The sequence below is a fragment of the Ctenopharyngodon idella genome, chromosome 2 (assembly GCF_019924925.1).
Source record: "Ctenopharyngodon idella isolate HZGC_01 chromosome 2, HZGC01, whole genome shotgun sequence".
Classification (NCBI taxonomy): domain Eukaryota; kingdom Metazoa; phylum Chordata; class Actinopteri; order Cypriniformes; family Xenocyprididae; genus Ctenopharyngodon; species Ctenopharyngodon idella.
Window position 1 is genome coordinate 43,087,312 of NC_067221.1, and position 18,057 is coordinate 43,105,368.

Genomic DNA, 18,057 nt, shown 5'->3' on the forward strand with positions numbered 1-18,057 from the left:
TGTGTTTCAGGGTTATCACAGGCCGAATCACTACATCGCCACACAAGGTAAGAGTCAGCCGTGTGTGTGTGTGTGTGTGTGTGTGGAGGCAGATGCCCAGAGTCCACTGGGTCTTATTTGGTCAGATTGAGTGCGTGCCCTTCACGTCTCCTGAGCGATTAATCAGGTCTGGCTGAGATGGGCGGCACACGAGTGGCATATTAAATAAATGGATTAACAGAAGTGTGTTTGTCACTCGTCTAATCTGGCCTGCCGAGAGCCGACAGGTTAAAGCTGATGGATGTGTGTGTGTATTTGTGTGTGTGTGTTTGTGTGTGTGTGAGAGTGTCTGTGTGCTGTCTCTGATGTCATCTCAATCTGCTGGTGTGGTGTGGGGATTTGCATAATTACCTGTTTATTAGAGCATTGCATGCTGCTCTCCTCTGTGTCTCAATTAAAACACACACACACACACGCGCGCGCGAGGGTCTAGCGTGTTTCTCTGCATACTAACACACTCTCAAATGTCTGTGTATTTGGACTGTTTAGATATGCAATTAAATCTGTAGTACTACCAAAATATTTGAGATTTTTTTAATATTTTTGAAAGAGTCTCTTCTGCTCATCAAGGCTGCATTTATTTGATCAAAAATACAGTGAAAATTCAAAAATATTTTTATAATGTAAAACAGCTGTTTTCTATGTGAATATATAGTAAAGTGTAATTTATTCCTGTGATCAAAGCTGAATTTTCAGCATCATTACTCCAGTCTTCAGTGTCACATGATCCTTCAGAAATCATTCTAATATGATGATTTGATACTCAAGAAACATTTATGATTATCAATGTTTAAAACAGTTGTGCTGCTTCATATTTTTGTGGAAACACAGACTTATGCAAACTTCTTCAAATGCGTCTGGTCTTCTTCCTCTTCTCTAATTCCCTCGATCTCTCTGTTAAACGTGTTGCATCTCTAAATGTGAGGCAGTAACAGGTTTAACGAAGGAGTTCAGGATTGGTTTGGACGGAGCGAGAGCCGACAGGGCCTGAACTTCAGGATTCTCTGAGAGCTGCAGCCGATACATAATTCATCATCTTCATTCTGAGCTTGACATGAGAGACAGACAGACAGTGTTTCTCTGAGTGAACCGTGGGAACAGAGCCGGTCCTGAGCCGCAGCGCCGGGGTCGAGCTGTGAGACGTACAGGGAGAAACTGAGGGCTGATGGGAGATTTTTACCTCTGTGCGCTTGTAAGAGAATAATGTATGAACTCTGTCACTGTTGAGAGATCTGACCGGATAAAAGACCGTCACTTTCCTCAATGAGAAGAAAAGCTTCCTCTTCTGCTGCATGAGAGATACTGAACTAATGCTAAATATGAGCAGGTTAAAGGAAGAGTTCAGCCAAAAATCATCATTCTGCCATCATTTACTCACCTGCAAATAAAGTATGACTGCATATGATCTTTATGAAAACATCAGATGTGAACGAGAGCAAACAGTGACCAGCGCTTTTATTTTAGTTTCACTTCGTTAACTACATTAGTACAATACAATACTTCTGCAGCATTAATTTAAACAGTTACTGATACATTAATAAAATCAAAAGTTGTATTTGTTAATATTATAAGTTACATGTACTTACTATAGTAATAACAGTAAATTATGCATAATTATACTCAACTCAACCCTAACCCAATAGTAAGTACATGTTGTTAATTAAAGGGGTCATGAACTGTGTTGTTTTATTGTTTTATAATGTTTCCTGAGGTGAACTTATAATGTTAGTATGATTTTTACATCAAAAATTGTCATAATTTAGAAATAAAAGCCATTTTTGCTACCCTGATTTTATCCTCTGATTTGAACGCTCTGTTTTAAGGGGCGTGTCTCCTGTGAGACTTCAATGTAAACGCCCACTGCTGTGATTGGCTGACATCTTTGCATATGAAATAGCTAAGTATTACTTTCTTGAAAACTTTTGCCGCGTTTTTACTATTACAGCTCTCAAGGTTAACTAATCGTGGAAAGCATTACATTTAGATCTAGGGCATTAGAACATTGTAGTCGATCACAGACATGTTGTTGAGCTCATGAAAGCAGTGATCTCGTCATTGAACTAAATTTCTGCACACTAACCAATGCTTTCATCATAACTAACAGTGTAAACACGATGTAACTAAGAGATTTGTTGAATAAAACAGGAGTTTTGGTGCGAGTCCAGAACTCAGTCACTGATAAACTCACGCTGTTTGATTGACAGCTCCAGCGACTGCAAAGGGAGCGTTCTTTGATCGCTTTCTATATATAATTTAATCACAGTTTAAATAACAGATTATTTTTGTCCTACTAAGAGAAACAGCGTGAAGTTGAACGTTTAGTCACTGGTTTGATTTACTGACACACAGACAAAGATCATCTGACTGTACATGAATCATTAATATCAGATCAGGCATCAGAATGAACACAGTTACTGACATGTTGTTGCATTACTGTCGAGTCCATATCGTAAAAGTCTGATAATGCCGAAATGCGATTGATTTAGCAAAGAATCCACAGTGAAATGTACCGAATACAAATAAATAAAGCTCAACTGAGACATTCACATTGTTGAAAATAAATAACCATATTCCTGCATTAGGATCCTTTGAAAGGTAATGTTATTTTAGTCCTGTATCGCTTTTCTCTCCTCCTCATCTCACTAACACACCAGTGGGCGGGGCTAATGCTGCAATGATGAAGTAGGCGTTGATTTCTTCTGCGGAGGCGGAGTTTCACCTATCTATGACAGGATCAGTCGTTCAATGGGTCTGGTGTCAATAAAAGCTTTTATTGGACTAACAAGGAAGATTTCAGTTCTGAAACTTACAGGATATTCTTATAGTACGATGACCTCTTATATATCAAAAGTTGATTTCTCAATTCATGACCTCTTTAATTAACTAGTAATCTGCATGAAAATCAACAAAAGAACAAAATACAACATAAACGTTTCTTAGAAGTTCTTAGAGTAAATTGTTTTGGGTGAACTAAGACTTTAATAAGATTTGGTGTGTGTGTGTGTGTGTGTGTGTGTGTGTGTGAAGCTCAACTGGACTGACAGCTGCATCTCCAAGTCTCAGCAGAGAACATCTCTCTCTCACACACACACACACACACACTCACACACACACTCTGGCACACACACTCTCTGGCAGTAAGTGCAGCTCTGGACTCTCAACAGCAGCTTGAGCTCACAGTCATTAGATCAATGTAGAAAAAAACAGAAAAAATTAGTAAATCAACAGTAACTTTCCCTAAATCAGTCTTCGCTATACTAGTGCTGATAGTCATGTGCAAAAAATTAATTTCCTACTCGGTATATTTGTCTTGTTTTCCAGTAAAAATATCTAAACATTCTTAAATCAAGATACATTTACTGGAGAAGAGAAATAATTGAAGATATTAAGTGGTGTTTAATGAAAAATGGGTCAAAATGAAGTGAGTTTGTGATTAAAAACAAACATGTAATCTTGTTTCCCCTTTTGAATAAAGTTTATTTTTCTGACTCCATTGGCAGATATTTGTTCTTGCTTAAAGCAAAAATGCACTTAATTTCAGTAAACAAGTCTTAATATCTTCAGTCATTTCTCTTCTCCAGTAAATGTATCTTGATTTAAGAATGTTTAGATATTTGTGCTGGAAAACAAGACAGAAACACTGAGGAAGAACAGAGTTTATTGCAGTGTTTGTGCTCCAGTTTGTTCCTCAAACCATGTTTGGTATTTTACTAAGTGATCAGGCTCACTACCAATGCCCTAGTAACCACCTAGCAACCATCCAGAACACCTTAACAACCACATAAGAACACCCTGACGATCAGGGCAGGTTGAGCACTGACTCCCTTTTTCTTTCTCTAATTTCCACTTGATGTTTTGACTGGTTCTAGTTGTGTTATAGTTAAAGCAGGTGAGCGGCGCTGCTGTGTGTGTGTGTGTGTGTGTGTGTGTGTGTGTGTGTGTGTCACTACCATGTAATATTAATGAGCACACAGAGACTTTGTGTCTATCAGTGGGTTTTATATTATGCTGGTTGTAGGAGAATTCAGCAACACACACACACACTCACACACACACACACACACACACATCAGATGAAAAATGGTGTGTTTCCAGAAATGACTGTCAGCATCTCTTGACAGCTGAAGTTTGTGATACGGGATGTGTGTGCAGTTTTTCCCCCTTTTTGGCAGAATCTTCACACTTCAGCATAAAGTTTTCTCTTGTTTTTTTTTTCTCTCTTTTTTGCTGAAACTTCTCCAATAAGTTTTAGTAGCACATTTGTTTTTCCTGGAAATTTGCAGTTAAAGATATTCTGGGAATGAAGCACCAGGTGCACGTTGGGAACTCTCGACTTTGAGCTCGGAGCGTTTGCTGTGTGTCATTATGAGGGTGTTCTTTGTAAAAGTCTCTCAGCTGGATGGAGAGAGAAGCTCCCTGCTGCTTTAATATTAGTATTTTTAGTCATTATCATCAGTCTGATCTGACCAATATTACAATCTGATAATATCAGGTCTTGTTTTACACTGCAAAAACCCCTCAGCATTTCTGTCTTGTTTTCCAGCACAAACATCTAAACATTGTTAACAATAGCAATATTTGAGATGTTGATCAGTAGGTGGCGCTGTCCTCAGTCGGCTCAGACGTTCCTCCAGCGGTTCTCCGTCTCTCTGGTTCTGTCCGAGATCATTCACTGCTCTGAAACACAGACGTGTCATGCAGACGCTGGACGTTTGGTGTGTTTTATCATGCATAAATGTTGAAGACGAGCGCGTGTGTTTCTGACAGGCTGCGGTGTGGCATTACAAACCCACTCAGCAGATGTCCTGCTCGCCTCCGATCATTCCCATCATCCCCTGAGGCTCGTGGGCAGGCGGAGTGGGAGCGAGTGAAGACATTTGAGATGCTGAGAAACACGCGGTTACCATTTCAAACTGCTGAACATGGAGACACTTGTACAGCCTGAATGTGAACAAGAACCAGTGTCGCTCTTTTCTGCTCTTATCTTCATATTTGGGTTCCATGAAGCTTGTCATGGATATAATAAATGAATATTTTTCAGTGTTATATGTATGGCAATATACACTACAAAATACACTTATTTTGGAAGTTGAAGCATTTAGAAGAGTTCTGTGTTTGTTTGATGGTGATTTTGTGTAAGAGCAGAACGTTCCTCCAGCTGCTCACATTACAACACTTTTAATCATTCAAGTAATTTTCTTTTTAGAGTCGACAATTGATTAAACACAATATTAATTCAGATTAATTGGTTCCATAATGGAATAACTCCCATCCGTGTTCAATTATGCTGAACACAATGAAGGTCTGATGTGTGTGTGTTTTCTCTGCAGGACCGATGCAGGAGACCGTCATTGACTTCTGGAGGATGGTGTGGCAGGAAAACACGGCAACCATCGTCATGGTGACCAACCTGGTGGAAGTTGGCAGGGTGAGTGTGGAACGGTGATGATGTCGTGATGACCATGTGCTTCTGTGCTCTTGTGTGTTACGAACACCTGCATCTCAAATCAGTACAACTTCCCTTTACAGATTTTTTGAGGGTGGGGGGGCCAGATTTTTTGGGGTGAAGTAAGTGTGTGTGTGTGTTCATCGGCTGGTGTGAATGTGTTTCCTTCCTCCGTCCGTGTCTGAAGTTCAGATGAGTGTGTGAGATCGACTCCCTGAGGATCACTTGCTGAGTAAATGACGCATTCTGGGCTTCATCAATGTGAACTGGCCAGAAACTAATCAATGGAGCTCATTATCAGACAGCCGTGAAATGGCACAAACCCCCGTATCTACAGACAGACAGACAGAGAAATGCTGCAGTCGATATCATGTGACTGTAATAATAGAACTGTGGCTTATATATGAATACGAGACATTTAATAGGCACTGCTGAAGAACTGCTTTCATTCTAGAGTTTTCTTATCATATCTATCTATCTATCTATCTATCCAATTTAAAATTTTCAGATCATATTCCTCAAGGAACACTGGTGTTCCTCAAGGCTCTGTCTTGGGCCCTCTTTTATTTATTATCTTGGTCATATTTTTAGGAAATTTGGTATTAATTTCCACTGCTATGCGGATGACGCTCTGATTGTCCTCCAAACCTAACTCTACTCTTCTTCTTCACTTTTGGACTGTTTAGATGAGATCAGATCCTGTGCAATTTTCTCAAGTGAAATTCTGAGAAAACGCCACCTGTCTGTCTGTCTATCTATCTGAACAAATACATATCCATCCAATAAATAATAAAACATTTATGTAATGCTGTCAATGCATTTACCCATTTCAACATTGAAAACAGAATCTAGTTTATAGAGAAAGACCTTCTAAATCAGCTTATTAATTTATAGTCATTAACAGTCCAATTAATTTAATTATTGTTAAAGTTCAACATGTTTAAAAGTAGAACTGGATGCATTAAGACTGAACAAACTTCATTATGACCTTTCACAGCTCTCTCATTCACAGTAGAGTTTTGCTCTTAAAATATCAAATGCTCAAACATTGGAAGAGCATCTAAAATCACATATTATAAACCGGAATAAAATCAATACATTTGCTAATCATAATAATTAATTCTTGCGTAAAGCGTTCTAGTTCATTATAATGGTTGACTGATCAGAACAGATGAATGGAGGATGTGAGCAGTCTCAGATCTCCTCTGGTCCAGCGCTGCAGATGTGCAGATGTGTGGTGCCGCGGGCCGTCTGTTACATGATGCTGATCTAATGTGGGCGCGAGTGGCGGGCTTCCCCACGGAGACCCATAAACCCACCGCTGCGTTCCACTGACGCCCATCTGCGTCCACACTGAACTCAGGCATTCTGGGAGATTTGTGGCAGATTAGATGAATGCTACAGGGCAGAGAGAGAGAGAGAGCAGGTTTGTTTTGCTGGAGACAAAACACAGTGAACTTTATAGTTTTGAACTTCTGAACGTTGATGAAATATCTGGCCTTATTCGACAATCCAAGTCTTCCACCTGTCCCGTGGTCAAAGCCAGTTTACCTTCATTATCTTGTCTAATAACAGATATTATACATTTCTCTCTCACCTCAGGTGTTGTTCCTTCATCTCAAGACTGCTGTAATAACTCCAAGGCTTAAGAAATCTGGTGTTGACCCCAACTTTTGCCCAATTTCTAATATACCATTTTTTTTTTCAAAAATATTGGAAAAGATTGTTGCAGCTCAGGTCCATGCTCACCTTCTAAAAAACAATCTATTTGAACAATTTCAGTCCATTACATAGTACAGAGACTGCCATGGTAAAAGTTACCAATGATCTGTTGATAGCAGCTGATTCTGGACTCTTATCTATACTTATCTTGCCTGATCTAAATGCCGCCTACGATACCATTTCTCATCAAATTCTTTTAGATAGATTAATCTCTATTGGTACTAGTGTCCCTCTCACTTGGTTTAGATCCTATTTCTCTGGTCGCACTTAATTTGTCCAATTTATAAATTTCAGATCATATTCCTCATCTGTTACCACTGGTGTTCCTCAAGGCTCTGTCTTGGGCCCTCTTTTATTTATCATCTTGGTCATATTTTTAGGAAATTTGGTATTAATTTCCACTGCTATGTGGATGACACTCAGCTCTGTTTGTCCTCCAAACCTAATTCTACTCTTCTTCTTCACTCTTAGACTGTTTAGATGAGATCAAATCCTGGTTCTCATGCAATTTTCTCAAGCTAAACACTAATAAAACTGACGTTCTTCTTGTTGGCACTAAATCCAATTTGGCGAAATTCTACAGCTTTTCACTTACTATTGATAAATCCATCATTTCCACTAACTTCTCAGTTTACCATTTCTCATCAAATTCTTTTAGATAGATTAATCTCTATTGGTACTAGTGTCCCTCTCACTTGGTTTAGATCTTAAATCTCCGGTCGCACTCAATTTGTCCAACTTAAAAATTTCAGATCATATTCCTAATTTGTTACCACCGGTGTTCCTCAAGGCTCTGTCTTGGGCCCTCTTTTATTTATCATCTTGGTCATATTTTTTAGGAAATTTGGTATTAATGTGGATGACACTCAGCTCTGTTTGTCCTCCAAACCTAATTCTACTCTTCTTCTTCACTCTTGGACTGTTTAGATGGGATCAAATCCTGGTTCTCACGCAGTTTTCTCAAGCTAAATACTGATAAAACTCCGCCTGCCTGTTTGTTTGTCTAGATATCATTTTATCTGTCTGTCTATCTGTCTGTCTGTGTATCAGCATCATTACTCCAGTCTTCAGTGTCACTTTTGTAACATTATAAATGTCTTTACTGTCGCTTTGGTCAATTTAATGCGCCTTGATCAATAAAAGTATTAATTTGTTTAAAAAAAATCGTACTGACCCCAAACTTTTGAATGGTAGTCTATCTGTCTAGCTTTCAAACTCTAATGTATTAATGCTTAATGCTGCATAACCTTGAGATTATAAGTTTATAAAAGTCAGCTTTCAAAGTTTGTACTGATACAGATATTTTTTTTTTCCTATATTTTAATGTGATCATTCGTTTTAGAGCATGCAAGTAACACCATTAAGACCAACACATGCAGACAAACAGAATCCGTCCTATAATTGCTGAAATAATATGATGGTTTTTCCGTCATATAAACCCAGAGGAGCTGCAGATGGAGTCATTGTGGAGGAGCGTCTCAGCGGGAGACTCTCGTTTCTCCAATCACATTCCCACTCTAATGATGGTGGAGAAAATTGAATTTCCGCACTCAATGTATCTCTCAGAAGTGTCACAATTCCCAGTGTTTTCCGCGCGCTCTCTCTCTCTCTCCGGCGGCGCGCCGGTGTTGTGCTAGTTGTCATATACTGCAAAGTGAATTTTGTAATCATGTTGTCATATATGTTGTGCTTATGTTTATTCGTGTATTGGATTGGAACGCAACAATTTTCGGTGTGAGAGTTATTAGTGCTGGTGCTGTAATACTGAAATACTCTGCTGACTGGATTATATTGCCACATAATGAGGTTTTGTTTCAAGCGCTGCATGAGAACTCTAATGGAGTTAACGCTGAAGATCATTCCAGGCATGTTCTGATCCGGTCCGGTCGCTCTGTGAGGTGCTAGGTCGGGTATCGATGTCACATCTGGAAGTGCAGAACTCATTTAGCTGTGTGTAATGTGTGAATGAGAACATTAATGTGTGAATTACATCCCTGAGAGATTCGACAGTTGTCAGGAGACGAGGAAACCCATCAGACACTCCTGCTTTATGCAGTAAAAGACTTTATAGGTTGAATCCTTCATTCTGATTGGTTGACAGACATTAATGAAGTGCGTGCAGGTTTATTGACTATAGGGATGTCAAGTCAGCTTTATTTCTATAGTGCTTTTTATACAATACAGATTGATTCAAAGCAGCTTTACAGTGATAAACAGAAAATAATGATTCAGTGATTCAAACAGAATTCAGCTTTACTGTAAAGCAGCTCTAAAAGACCATAAACAGTCATTATTCAGTTGAAATCAGTTCAGTGTTGATTCATTTCGGTTCAATAACTGTGTAAAGTACATTAATTATAAAAATTAAGTTCAATTCGGCTATAAAGCAGCTCTGCAGAAAACAGTGATGTCATCGTCCAGCTGAGTTGGTTTGGAGTTTAATGATTTAATGAGAAGCATTAAATAATTATTAGTAAGAATTAATGAGAAGCATTAAGTAACTATTCAAAACTATTATTTATTTTATTTTATTTTATTATTTATTTTATTTTATTATTTTATTTAATGGAATAATTCACTGTAACTAGTATCAAATGTCCTACTACTGTAGCAATTTTAGTCACATATTTTAATTTTAATTATTTGTATTTATTTTATTTTATTATTTTAATTTTATTTTATTTTATTTTATTTTATTTTATTTATTTTTTATTTTATTTTATTTTATTTTATTTTAGGAAGCACCAAATAATTCACTGTAATTAGTATCAAACGTTCTACTACTGTAGCAATTTTAGTCACATATTTTAATTTTATTTATTTTAATTTATTTATTATTTTATATTATATTATTAATTTATTTTATTATGTTATTTATTTTATTTTTTATTTATTTATTTTTTATCTTTTATTTTATTTTAATCTATTTTATTTTATTTTATTTTATTTTATTTTATTTTATTTTATTTTATTTTATTTTATTTTATTTTAGTAAGCACCAAATAATTAATTGTAACTAGTTTCAAGTAACTATCTACTGTAGCATTTTTAGTCACATATTTTAATTTTAATTATTTTAATTTAATTATTCTACTTTTTATTATTTTATTTTATTTTATTTTATTATTTTATTTTTTATTATTTTAGGAAGTACCAAATAATTAACTTTAACTAGTATCTACTGTAGCATTATTAATCACATATTTTAATTTAAATTATTTAAATTTAATTATTGTACTTATTTTATTTTATTTTATTTTAAGACTTTTAAGAAAGCAAAAAATAATTCACTGTATCTAGTATCAAGTAATATCTACTGTAGCATTTTTAGTCACATATATATATAAAAAAAACTTTTAAAAAAATAATGAGCTCACATTAATTAAAGGTGCAAAAATTTCTAATTTCTCACTTGACATTTTAGAGTTATTAGATGAAACTGTTTGTTGCAAATGCTGTAAGTGTTTCTCAGAAACATACGAACCTATTAATATCCGTTTACCTGTGGTTACCCTGGTTTTACTGCAGATACCTGTGTTGCTATGGTTACAGAAGTGCTGGGACGAGTGACTTCGGGTCAGACACGATTTACGTGATGCGCTTCTGCGTTCAGCTGCTTATAGTTTCAGAAATCGAATCAATCAGAGCTAATGCTGTTCAAATTAGTGCCGTACGGAGGACGATCCCATCATTCCTTCATCCACAGCATATTGATCTGGAGCCAGAGTTCTGGATCAATACATCTGTTAATCACGACGCCGCGGACGCTACACCTCTGGTTAAGGTTTAATTTAATGTGATCAGGTGACATTTGAAACCGAGCGCGATCGCACTGCACCGTTTCAGACGAAAGGTCAGACATGACAGGCTTCGCTCAAGTGTTTCTGAGGATTCGAGCGTAAACCGACTCCACATGATCACTTGTGCATCATTCACATGTTCTTCAGAGAGTGTAGAAATCTAATATCTTTTCATTTCACTGCACTTTCTCTTCTTGTCCTTTTTTCTCTTTTTATCAACTTTTCCTCAATCTATCTATAGCTTCGATTTTTTTCATCTTTATTTTTTTATTTATTATGCACTATTTTATGGCTAATATCAAGAATAATGATTTAGGTGTGAGAACACACATTAATTAATTAAAAGTGTAAAAATGTGTAACTAGCTTTTATTTTATTTTATTTTATTTTATTTTAGTTTAGTTTAGTTTAGTTTAGTAAAAGTCTTTTAAGAAAGTACCAAATAATTTATTGTAACTAATATCAGATGGCCGACTACTGTAGCATGTTTGGTCACATATTTAAATTATTTTCATTTAATTATTCTACTGACAAAACCTGTTTGTAAAAACAAAACAAAAAACTTGTTTATAAATATTACTTTTTAAAAATAATGAGTAAGGTGTGTGAACTCACATTAATTAAAGGTATAAAAATACATAACTGGCCTTTATTTTATTTTATTTTAATAATTTTATTTTTAATTTAATTTTATTTCATTTTAATTTTAATGATTATTTTTAAATTTTTACTTTATTTTATTTTATTATTTTATTATTTAATTTATTTTATTTTATTTATTATTAAGGAAGTTCCAAATAATTTATTGTAACTAGTAGCATATTTGGTCACATATTTTAATTTTACTTATTTTAATTTAATTATTCTACTGACAAAACTTGTTTGTAAAAACACTTTAAATGTTTAAATAACTAAAAACGGGGTTACAGTGGCTTCATCAGGTTGCGAGCCGGACTCAAACCTGTGCACCTGTTCACACCTGAGCTCTGGTTACAGTCTGTTTTTGTGTCTGTTTACAGGTGAAATGCTGTAAATACTGGCCGGACGACACCGAGATCTACCGAGACATCAAGGTGACGCTGATCGAAACGCAGCTTCTGTCCGAATACGTGATCAGAACGTTTGCGGTGGAGAAGGTGAGTAACGCTCTTCACACTCCTGCTGACTGAGGCTGTTTAATAGAGCAAACTCAAACTCTTAAAGTCGTCATGAAAGGGAAGTTGCGCTCGTCTTTTCTCCCCTATTGTGCCGTATATCTGAGTGAAACGCTTCGCAAACAAGAACAAATGTAGGGCGGGGCTTGATTTTAAGTGGATGGTTGTGGTTTGCTATTGGTGGATCTCATGTGAGTGACAGGTTGCCCCGCCCTCGTCATCAGAGAAGAGAAGAGATGAAGAAATGTTATTCTGATTCAAGATTACGAGACGCATGAATTTAACACAATAATGATGCCGGCGTCTCTGTCTCGTCTGCAGCGAGGAGCTCATGAGATTCGTGAGATCAGCCAGTTCCATTTCACCGGCTGGCCGGATCACGGCGTCCCGTATCACTCGACGGGTCTGCTGGGCTTCGTACGCAGGGTCAAGGCCAAATCACCCACTAACGCCGGACCTATCGTGGTCCACTGCAGGTATGACATCATCACCATCTGCAGTCACATGACACACTCAGAGATTCTGTTCCGAATGTCCTCGGAATGATTTCTATAGCGCTTTATACAATTATATATTATATTATATTATGTTATGTTATGTTATCTCTGTTGACCTCAATCTGTGTCGCCTCACAGCGCGGGGGCGGGGCGAACAGGCTGCTTCATCGTGATTGACATCATGCTGGACATGGCGGAGCGGGAGGGCGTGGTCGACATCTACAACTGCGTGAGGGAGCTGCGATCGCGCAGGGTCAACATGGTCCAGACCGAGGTATTTGACCTTTGACTTCTGACCTTTGCCTCATTGAGCCTGTCGGATGTTAATACCAGTTCAGTATGTTGCATTTGATTTATATTTACAAAATATTAATCCTTATTAATGATTTTAATATTCATATTTAAGGTTTAGTACTTGATAAGCAAAATGACTTAATTTTGACACATTTTTCAGTAAACAAGACTTTTATGTTGCTTCTCCAGTAGATATTTGTGCTGGAAAATGAGACAAAAGACTAGTAGTTCAGTTTTATTCTATTCACCTGTAGTGTCTTGCCTAAAAAACAGAGATATAAATAGAAATGAATGCACAAAGAGGCTTTTAGAACAGAAAAATCCTCATGCGAGAGCGTTAAAGCGCTGTGAATGCACTCGAGTCCTCCTGATTCCAGCATGTCAAACACGCCGCTGCTATTTTAACCTGTTAGCATCTCATAAACACTCTCAACATCACGCGCCTCCCGTGTAAGAGCGGTAAATGCGTTTGAGTAAGGAAAGCAGATTATGGTGCTCCTGACGGGTTTATGTGTCGCTGCAGATGAAGATCTCTCCGGTGTCCTGAACGCACGCCATCTGGATTCACTCGCTGCACCGTTTCACTGTAATTCCGGCATCATTACGTTTAACGGCCGCATGTTTCATAGATGACGTCTGGATTGGTATTTGAGAAGCGCTGCACTAATGTTTGCCTGATTCACCCTCCTTAAGTTCAGTGACCTTCAGAGGCGTGTGTGTGTTTCCCTCGCAGGTGTTTTGGCACGCTTTGTCACCCTACGGGCACTTGTTACCTTTTTACACGCGCGTTTGAACTGTCACTGATAATTTGCGACGACACAGACGAGCGAGCGTTCGCTCATTAGAGCACCACGTCGTTTTCAGGCGCGGCTGGATTCTGACGCACCGCCGCAAAGGTCAAAGTTCGCAGCAGATGCCTAATCAGAGACGCGCTGACCCCGTCCTCACAATCTAGTCAACGGTGACAGGCCAAGATGGTTTGGAAATGTCACTTCAGCAGTGATTTCCATCAAACGGCTCGAGTCGCTGGGGCGAAAGCTTCTGATTTCAATATTGAGATGCTTTGATGATTCGCCGCTAATAAAGTTTGATGTTCTTTCTGCCTCACGCCGTCCAAATCCCTCGTGAAACAAATGAGTGCAATCACAGTGGCATCTGCATTTTCAACGCTGACAAATTCCATGAATACAAAACAGATGAAGGATGTTGGGAGACGTGAAACCAGCACAGCGATGGAGGAAACCAACAGATTCATTACACAGCGATATTTCGTATGACATACACTGAGTTTGGGGTCAGTAAGATGTTTAAATGTTGTTGTAGGAAGTCTCTTCTGCTGAACAAGGCTGATCAAAAATACAGAAAAATAGTGAAATATTTTTAAAATGTAAATCAGCTGTTTTCTATGTGAATATATAGTAAAGTGTAATTTATTCCTGTGATCAAAGCTGAATTTTCAGCATCATTACTCCAGTCTTCAGTGTCACATGATCCTTCAGAAATCATTCTAATATGATGATTTGCTGCTCAAGAAACTATTTTTCAGGATGAATTCAGTGTTCTAAAGAACAGCATTTGTTCAAAATAGACTCTTTTGTAACATTATAAATGTCTTTACTGTCACTTTTTGATTGATTTAGTACATCCTTGTTGATTAAAAGCCCCCAAACTAGACTCTCTACAGATCTGATAAGGTTTCTCTTGTGTTTTTAGCCGTACTGGATCTCATTTCTTGTCGTTGTCAGGAGCAGTATGTCTTTATCCATGATGCCATTTTGGAGGCGTGTCTCTGCGGCGACACCACCATCCCAGCCAATCAGCTTCGCTCTGTTTACTACGACATGAACCGATTGGACCCTCAGACCAACTCCAGTCCAATCAAAGAGGAGTTCAGGGTGAGAGAAGAATCTTACTCAAAACTTCGTCATATTTTTGCAAAAAAAAAAAAAAAAAAAATTTCACATCTCTGACGTTATTTGTAATCAGTTTCAGAGCTGAAGATATGAAAGAGTTTGTGTATTACTGTGATTCAGCTGCTTTGATTTGATTTTACAAAGTACTCTGGTGAAAAAAGGGTAAAATATGAGTGTTTGTCTCAATGTGTGATGTGAATATATCACGTATCGCAATATGCTGAAACCGTATCAGTATCGGGACGTTTTTTAAATAAATTATCACCATTTATTTGATTAGGCCAATATTGGAAGCAGATAATATCAGGTTTATTTTTCTGTTCAAACAACAAACTCTGTTTCTACTGTGGGTTTCCTTTCAAACTGACTGGACTTATGGTTTTCCCATCCATCCATCCATCAAAACTGCTAAACTAAAACCTAAAACTATATAACTTAAAATTTAAATGCTTCAGACTTAAAGGGGACGTGTTTAAGTGCTATAATCGGGTCCCTGGTGCATCTACCAACCCAGAAAACCTGAAAAAGGACAACCCAGTAACTTTGTTTTGGCAAACCTTTCTCTGCTAGCATTTGAAAAAATGACCCGCTTTGATTTCGCTCCCCTTGTGACATTTTGGCTGCGTGAGATTCTCCAGCTTTGTTGTTGTTGAGCGACCGAATCACGAGCCGTTAAAGCTCCGCCCTCTTCTGGAAAGGGGGCGGGAGCAGCAGCTCATTTGCATTTAAAGGGACACACACAAAAACGGCGTGTTTTTTCTCACACCCAAATAGGGGCAAATTTGCCAAGCTATAATAAATGATCTGTGGGGTATTTTGAGCTGAAACTTCACAGACACATTCTGGGGACACCAGAGACTTATATTACATCTTGTGAAAGGGGCATTATAGGTCCCGTTTAAAGCTGTTAAAACTACTTCAAACTTTCAGGCTAGGCTTTCTCAAGCCAACATCAAATCAACCGCAATATTATTGTTGATAATTGTTGAGAGGGGTGTGTGTGTGTGTGTGTGTGTTGGCAGACTCTGAACATGGTGACGCCGACGCTGCGCGTGGAGGACTGCAGCATCGCTCTGCTGCCGCGAAACCATGAGAAGAACCGCTGCATGGACGTCCTTCCTCCCGACCGCTGCCTGCCCTTCCTCATCACCATCGACGGCGAGAGCAGCAACTACATCAACGCCGCGCTCATGGATGTACGGCAATGTATCTTGATTTAAGAATGTTTAGATATTTGTACTGAAAATGACAAAAATACTGAGAAAGAATAATTTTTTACAGTGTAAATATTCTTTATATAATTAATAGAAAAAATATAATAAATTTGAATTAAAGACATGCCGAGATGATGTTAGACACTGCTGCGCCCTTCATAGTGTTCTGATCTCTGTTGTGTTTCTCTTTCTGTCTGTCCATCAATCAGAGCTACAAGCAGCCGTCCGCGTTCATCGTTACCCAGCATCCTTTGCCGAACACGGTGAAGGATTTCTGGAGGCTGGTTCTGGACTATCACTGCACGTCTATCGTCATGCTGAACGACGTGGATCCCGCTCAGGTGAGTCTGACGATTTGGATGATAAAATTGCAGCTTGTATTCCAGTATGTGTGTCAAAAGCGTCTGATTGGTCGTTGAGTTTTTAAGGCGGGTCTTAGCAGGTTTAAGGCGGGCTCTGTTGAGGAGTGAGGGATCGTGGGCCGTGAAGAAGTATTCTGACAGACAGATGAATAATGAACGGTGACGAGTGACCCGCTGCGGCCGTTCACAGAGGAAGTTTGTGTTTGAGACAGTGATTGAGATTCATGCGCGGGTCTGTAGGGACGGAAGCCTCAGGCTCTGTCAGAACAGCCCCGGATCAAAGCGCACAGAGAGTCTGAAGCCCATAAAGCCCTCAGCAAACACACCGTACCGCTCGTATATGGATCAGCTACAGCTCAGTCTCATGATCTTCCTGTATTTGCTCTTAATTGACTTCAAGAGCGATCAGAACATTTCACACAAACAATCCAGGAGATTCAACATGTGTGAGAAGTGAAGTACAGCGTCAAATAATCAAGGCATGTTTTCACACTGTTTATCGCAAAATGGGCAATTATATTCAATAGTTCTCGTTTATATGCACCAATACATTAGTATTTACCTAGAGATATTTATAATAAACATGATACATGAAATAACACATGAACAATTATATAGTGAATCACTGAAACAGACAGTTTGAACTGATTCTTTGAAATGAATCAAACTTACCAACTCTTTTTCTGCTGAAGTTTAAATGAGAGACTCTATTGAATCATCTCTCATTTTCATTATATATGCACCTGTATAATGATATATAGTCATAAACAGCAATGTTTACATACTGATATATTTACTAAAACACATATTTGAATTCAGAGTTTTGAATTGATTCATTGAAACAGTTTGAATCGATTCATTGAAATGGACAGTTGAAACTGGTTCTCTAAAATGAATCAAACATATCAACTGTTTTTCTACTGAAGTTTAAATGAGAGACTCTATTGAATCATCTCTCATTTTCATTTATTTGCACCTGTATAGCAATATATAGTCATAAACAGCAATGTTTGCATACTGATATATTTAATAAAACATTTTAATACATGTGAAAAATACATATTTGAATTGGAGTTTTGAACTGTTTTATTGAAACGGAGTTTGAACTGATTCTCTGAAATGAATCAAACATATCAACTCTTTTTCTACTGAAGTTTAAATGAGAGACTCTATTGAATCATCTCTTATTTTCATGTGTATGCACCTGTATAACAAAACATAGTCATAAATAGCTTTACTTGCTGATATATTTACGGGGGAAAAAAACTCTCATTTGAAACAGAGTTTTGAATTGTTTAATTGAAACGGACAGTTTGAACTGATTCTCTGAAATGAATCAAACTTCTCAACTCTTTCTGCTGAAGAATTTGAATCGATTAATTGAAATGGACAGTTTGAACTGATTCTCTGAAATGAATCAAACTTCTCAACTCTTTCTGCTGAGGAATTTGAATCGACTCATTGAAACGGACGGTTTAAATTGATACTGTGAAATGAATCAAACTTACCAACTTTTTTTTTTTTCTACTGAAGTTTAAATGAGACTCTATTGAATCATCTCTCATTTTCATTTATATACACCTGTATAACAATATATAGTCATAAACAGCAATATT

At 37.6% G+C, this 18,057-nt stretch overlaps 1 protein-coding gene across 38 annotated transcripts in view; it reads left to right on the plus strand.

Moving 5' to 3' along the window:
- The window catches only part of LOC127498784 (receptor-type tyrosine-protein phosphatase mu-like), a 297,821-nt gene that overhangs the window by 269,622 nt on the left and 10,142 nt on the right, over positions 1-18,057 (plus strand). For 25 of the 38 annotated variants that reach the window (XM_051868865.1, XM_051868527.1, XM_051868833.1 and 22 more), the window contains 8 exons: positions 11-47; positions 5,370-5,467; positions 12,027-12,143; positions 12,483-12,637; positions 12,797-12,932; positions 14,698-14,847; positions 15,888-16,061; positions 16,289-16,420. The exons of 3 other annotated variants lie outside the window; for them this stretch is intronic. In XM_051868865.1, the coding sequence (XP_051724825.1) occupies positions 11-47; positions 5,370-5,467; positions 12,027-12,143; positions 12,483-12,637; positions 12,797-12,932; positions 14,698-14,847; positions 15,888-16,061; positions 16,289-16,420 (999 nt within the window). The remainder of the gene's footprint in view (positions 1-10; positions 48-5,369; positions 5,468-12,026; positions 12,144-12,482; positions 12,638-12,796; positions 12,933-14,697; positions 14,848-15,887; positions 16,062-16,288; positions 16,421-18,057) is intronic. 10 more of the 38 variants (XM_051868824.1, XM_051868590.1, XM_051868581.1 and 7 more) reach the window with 9 other exon arrangements.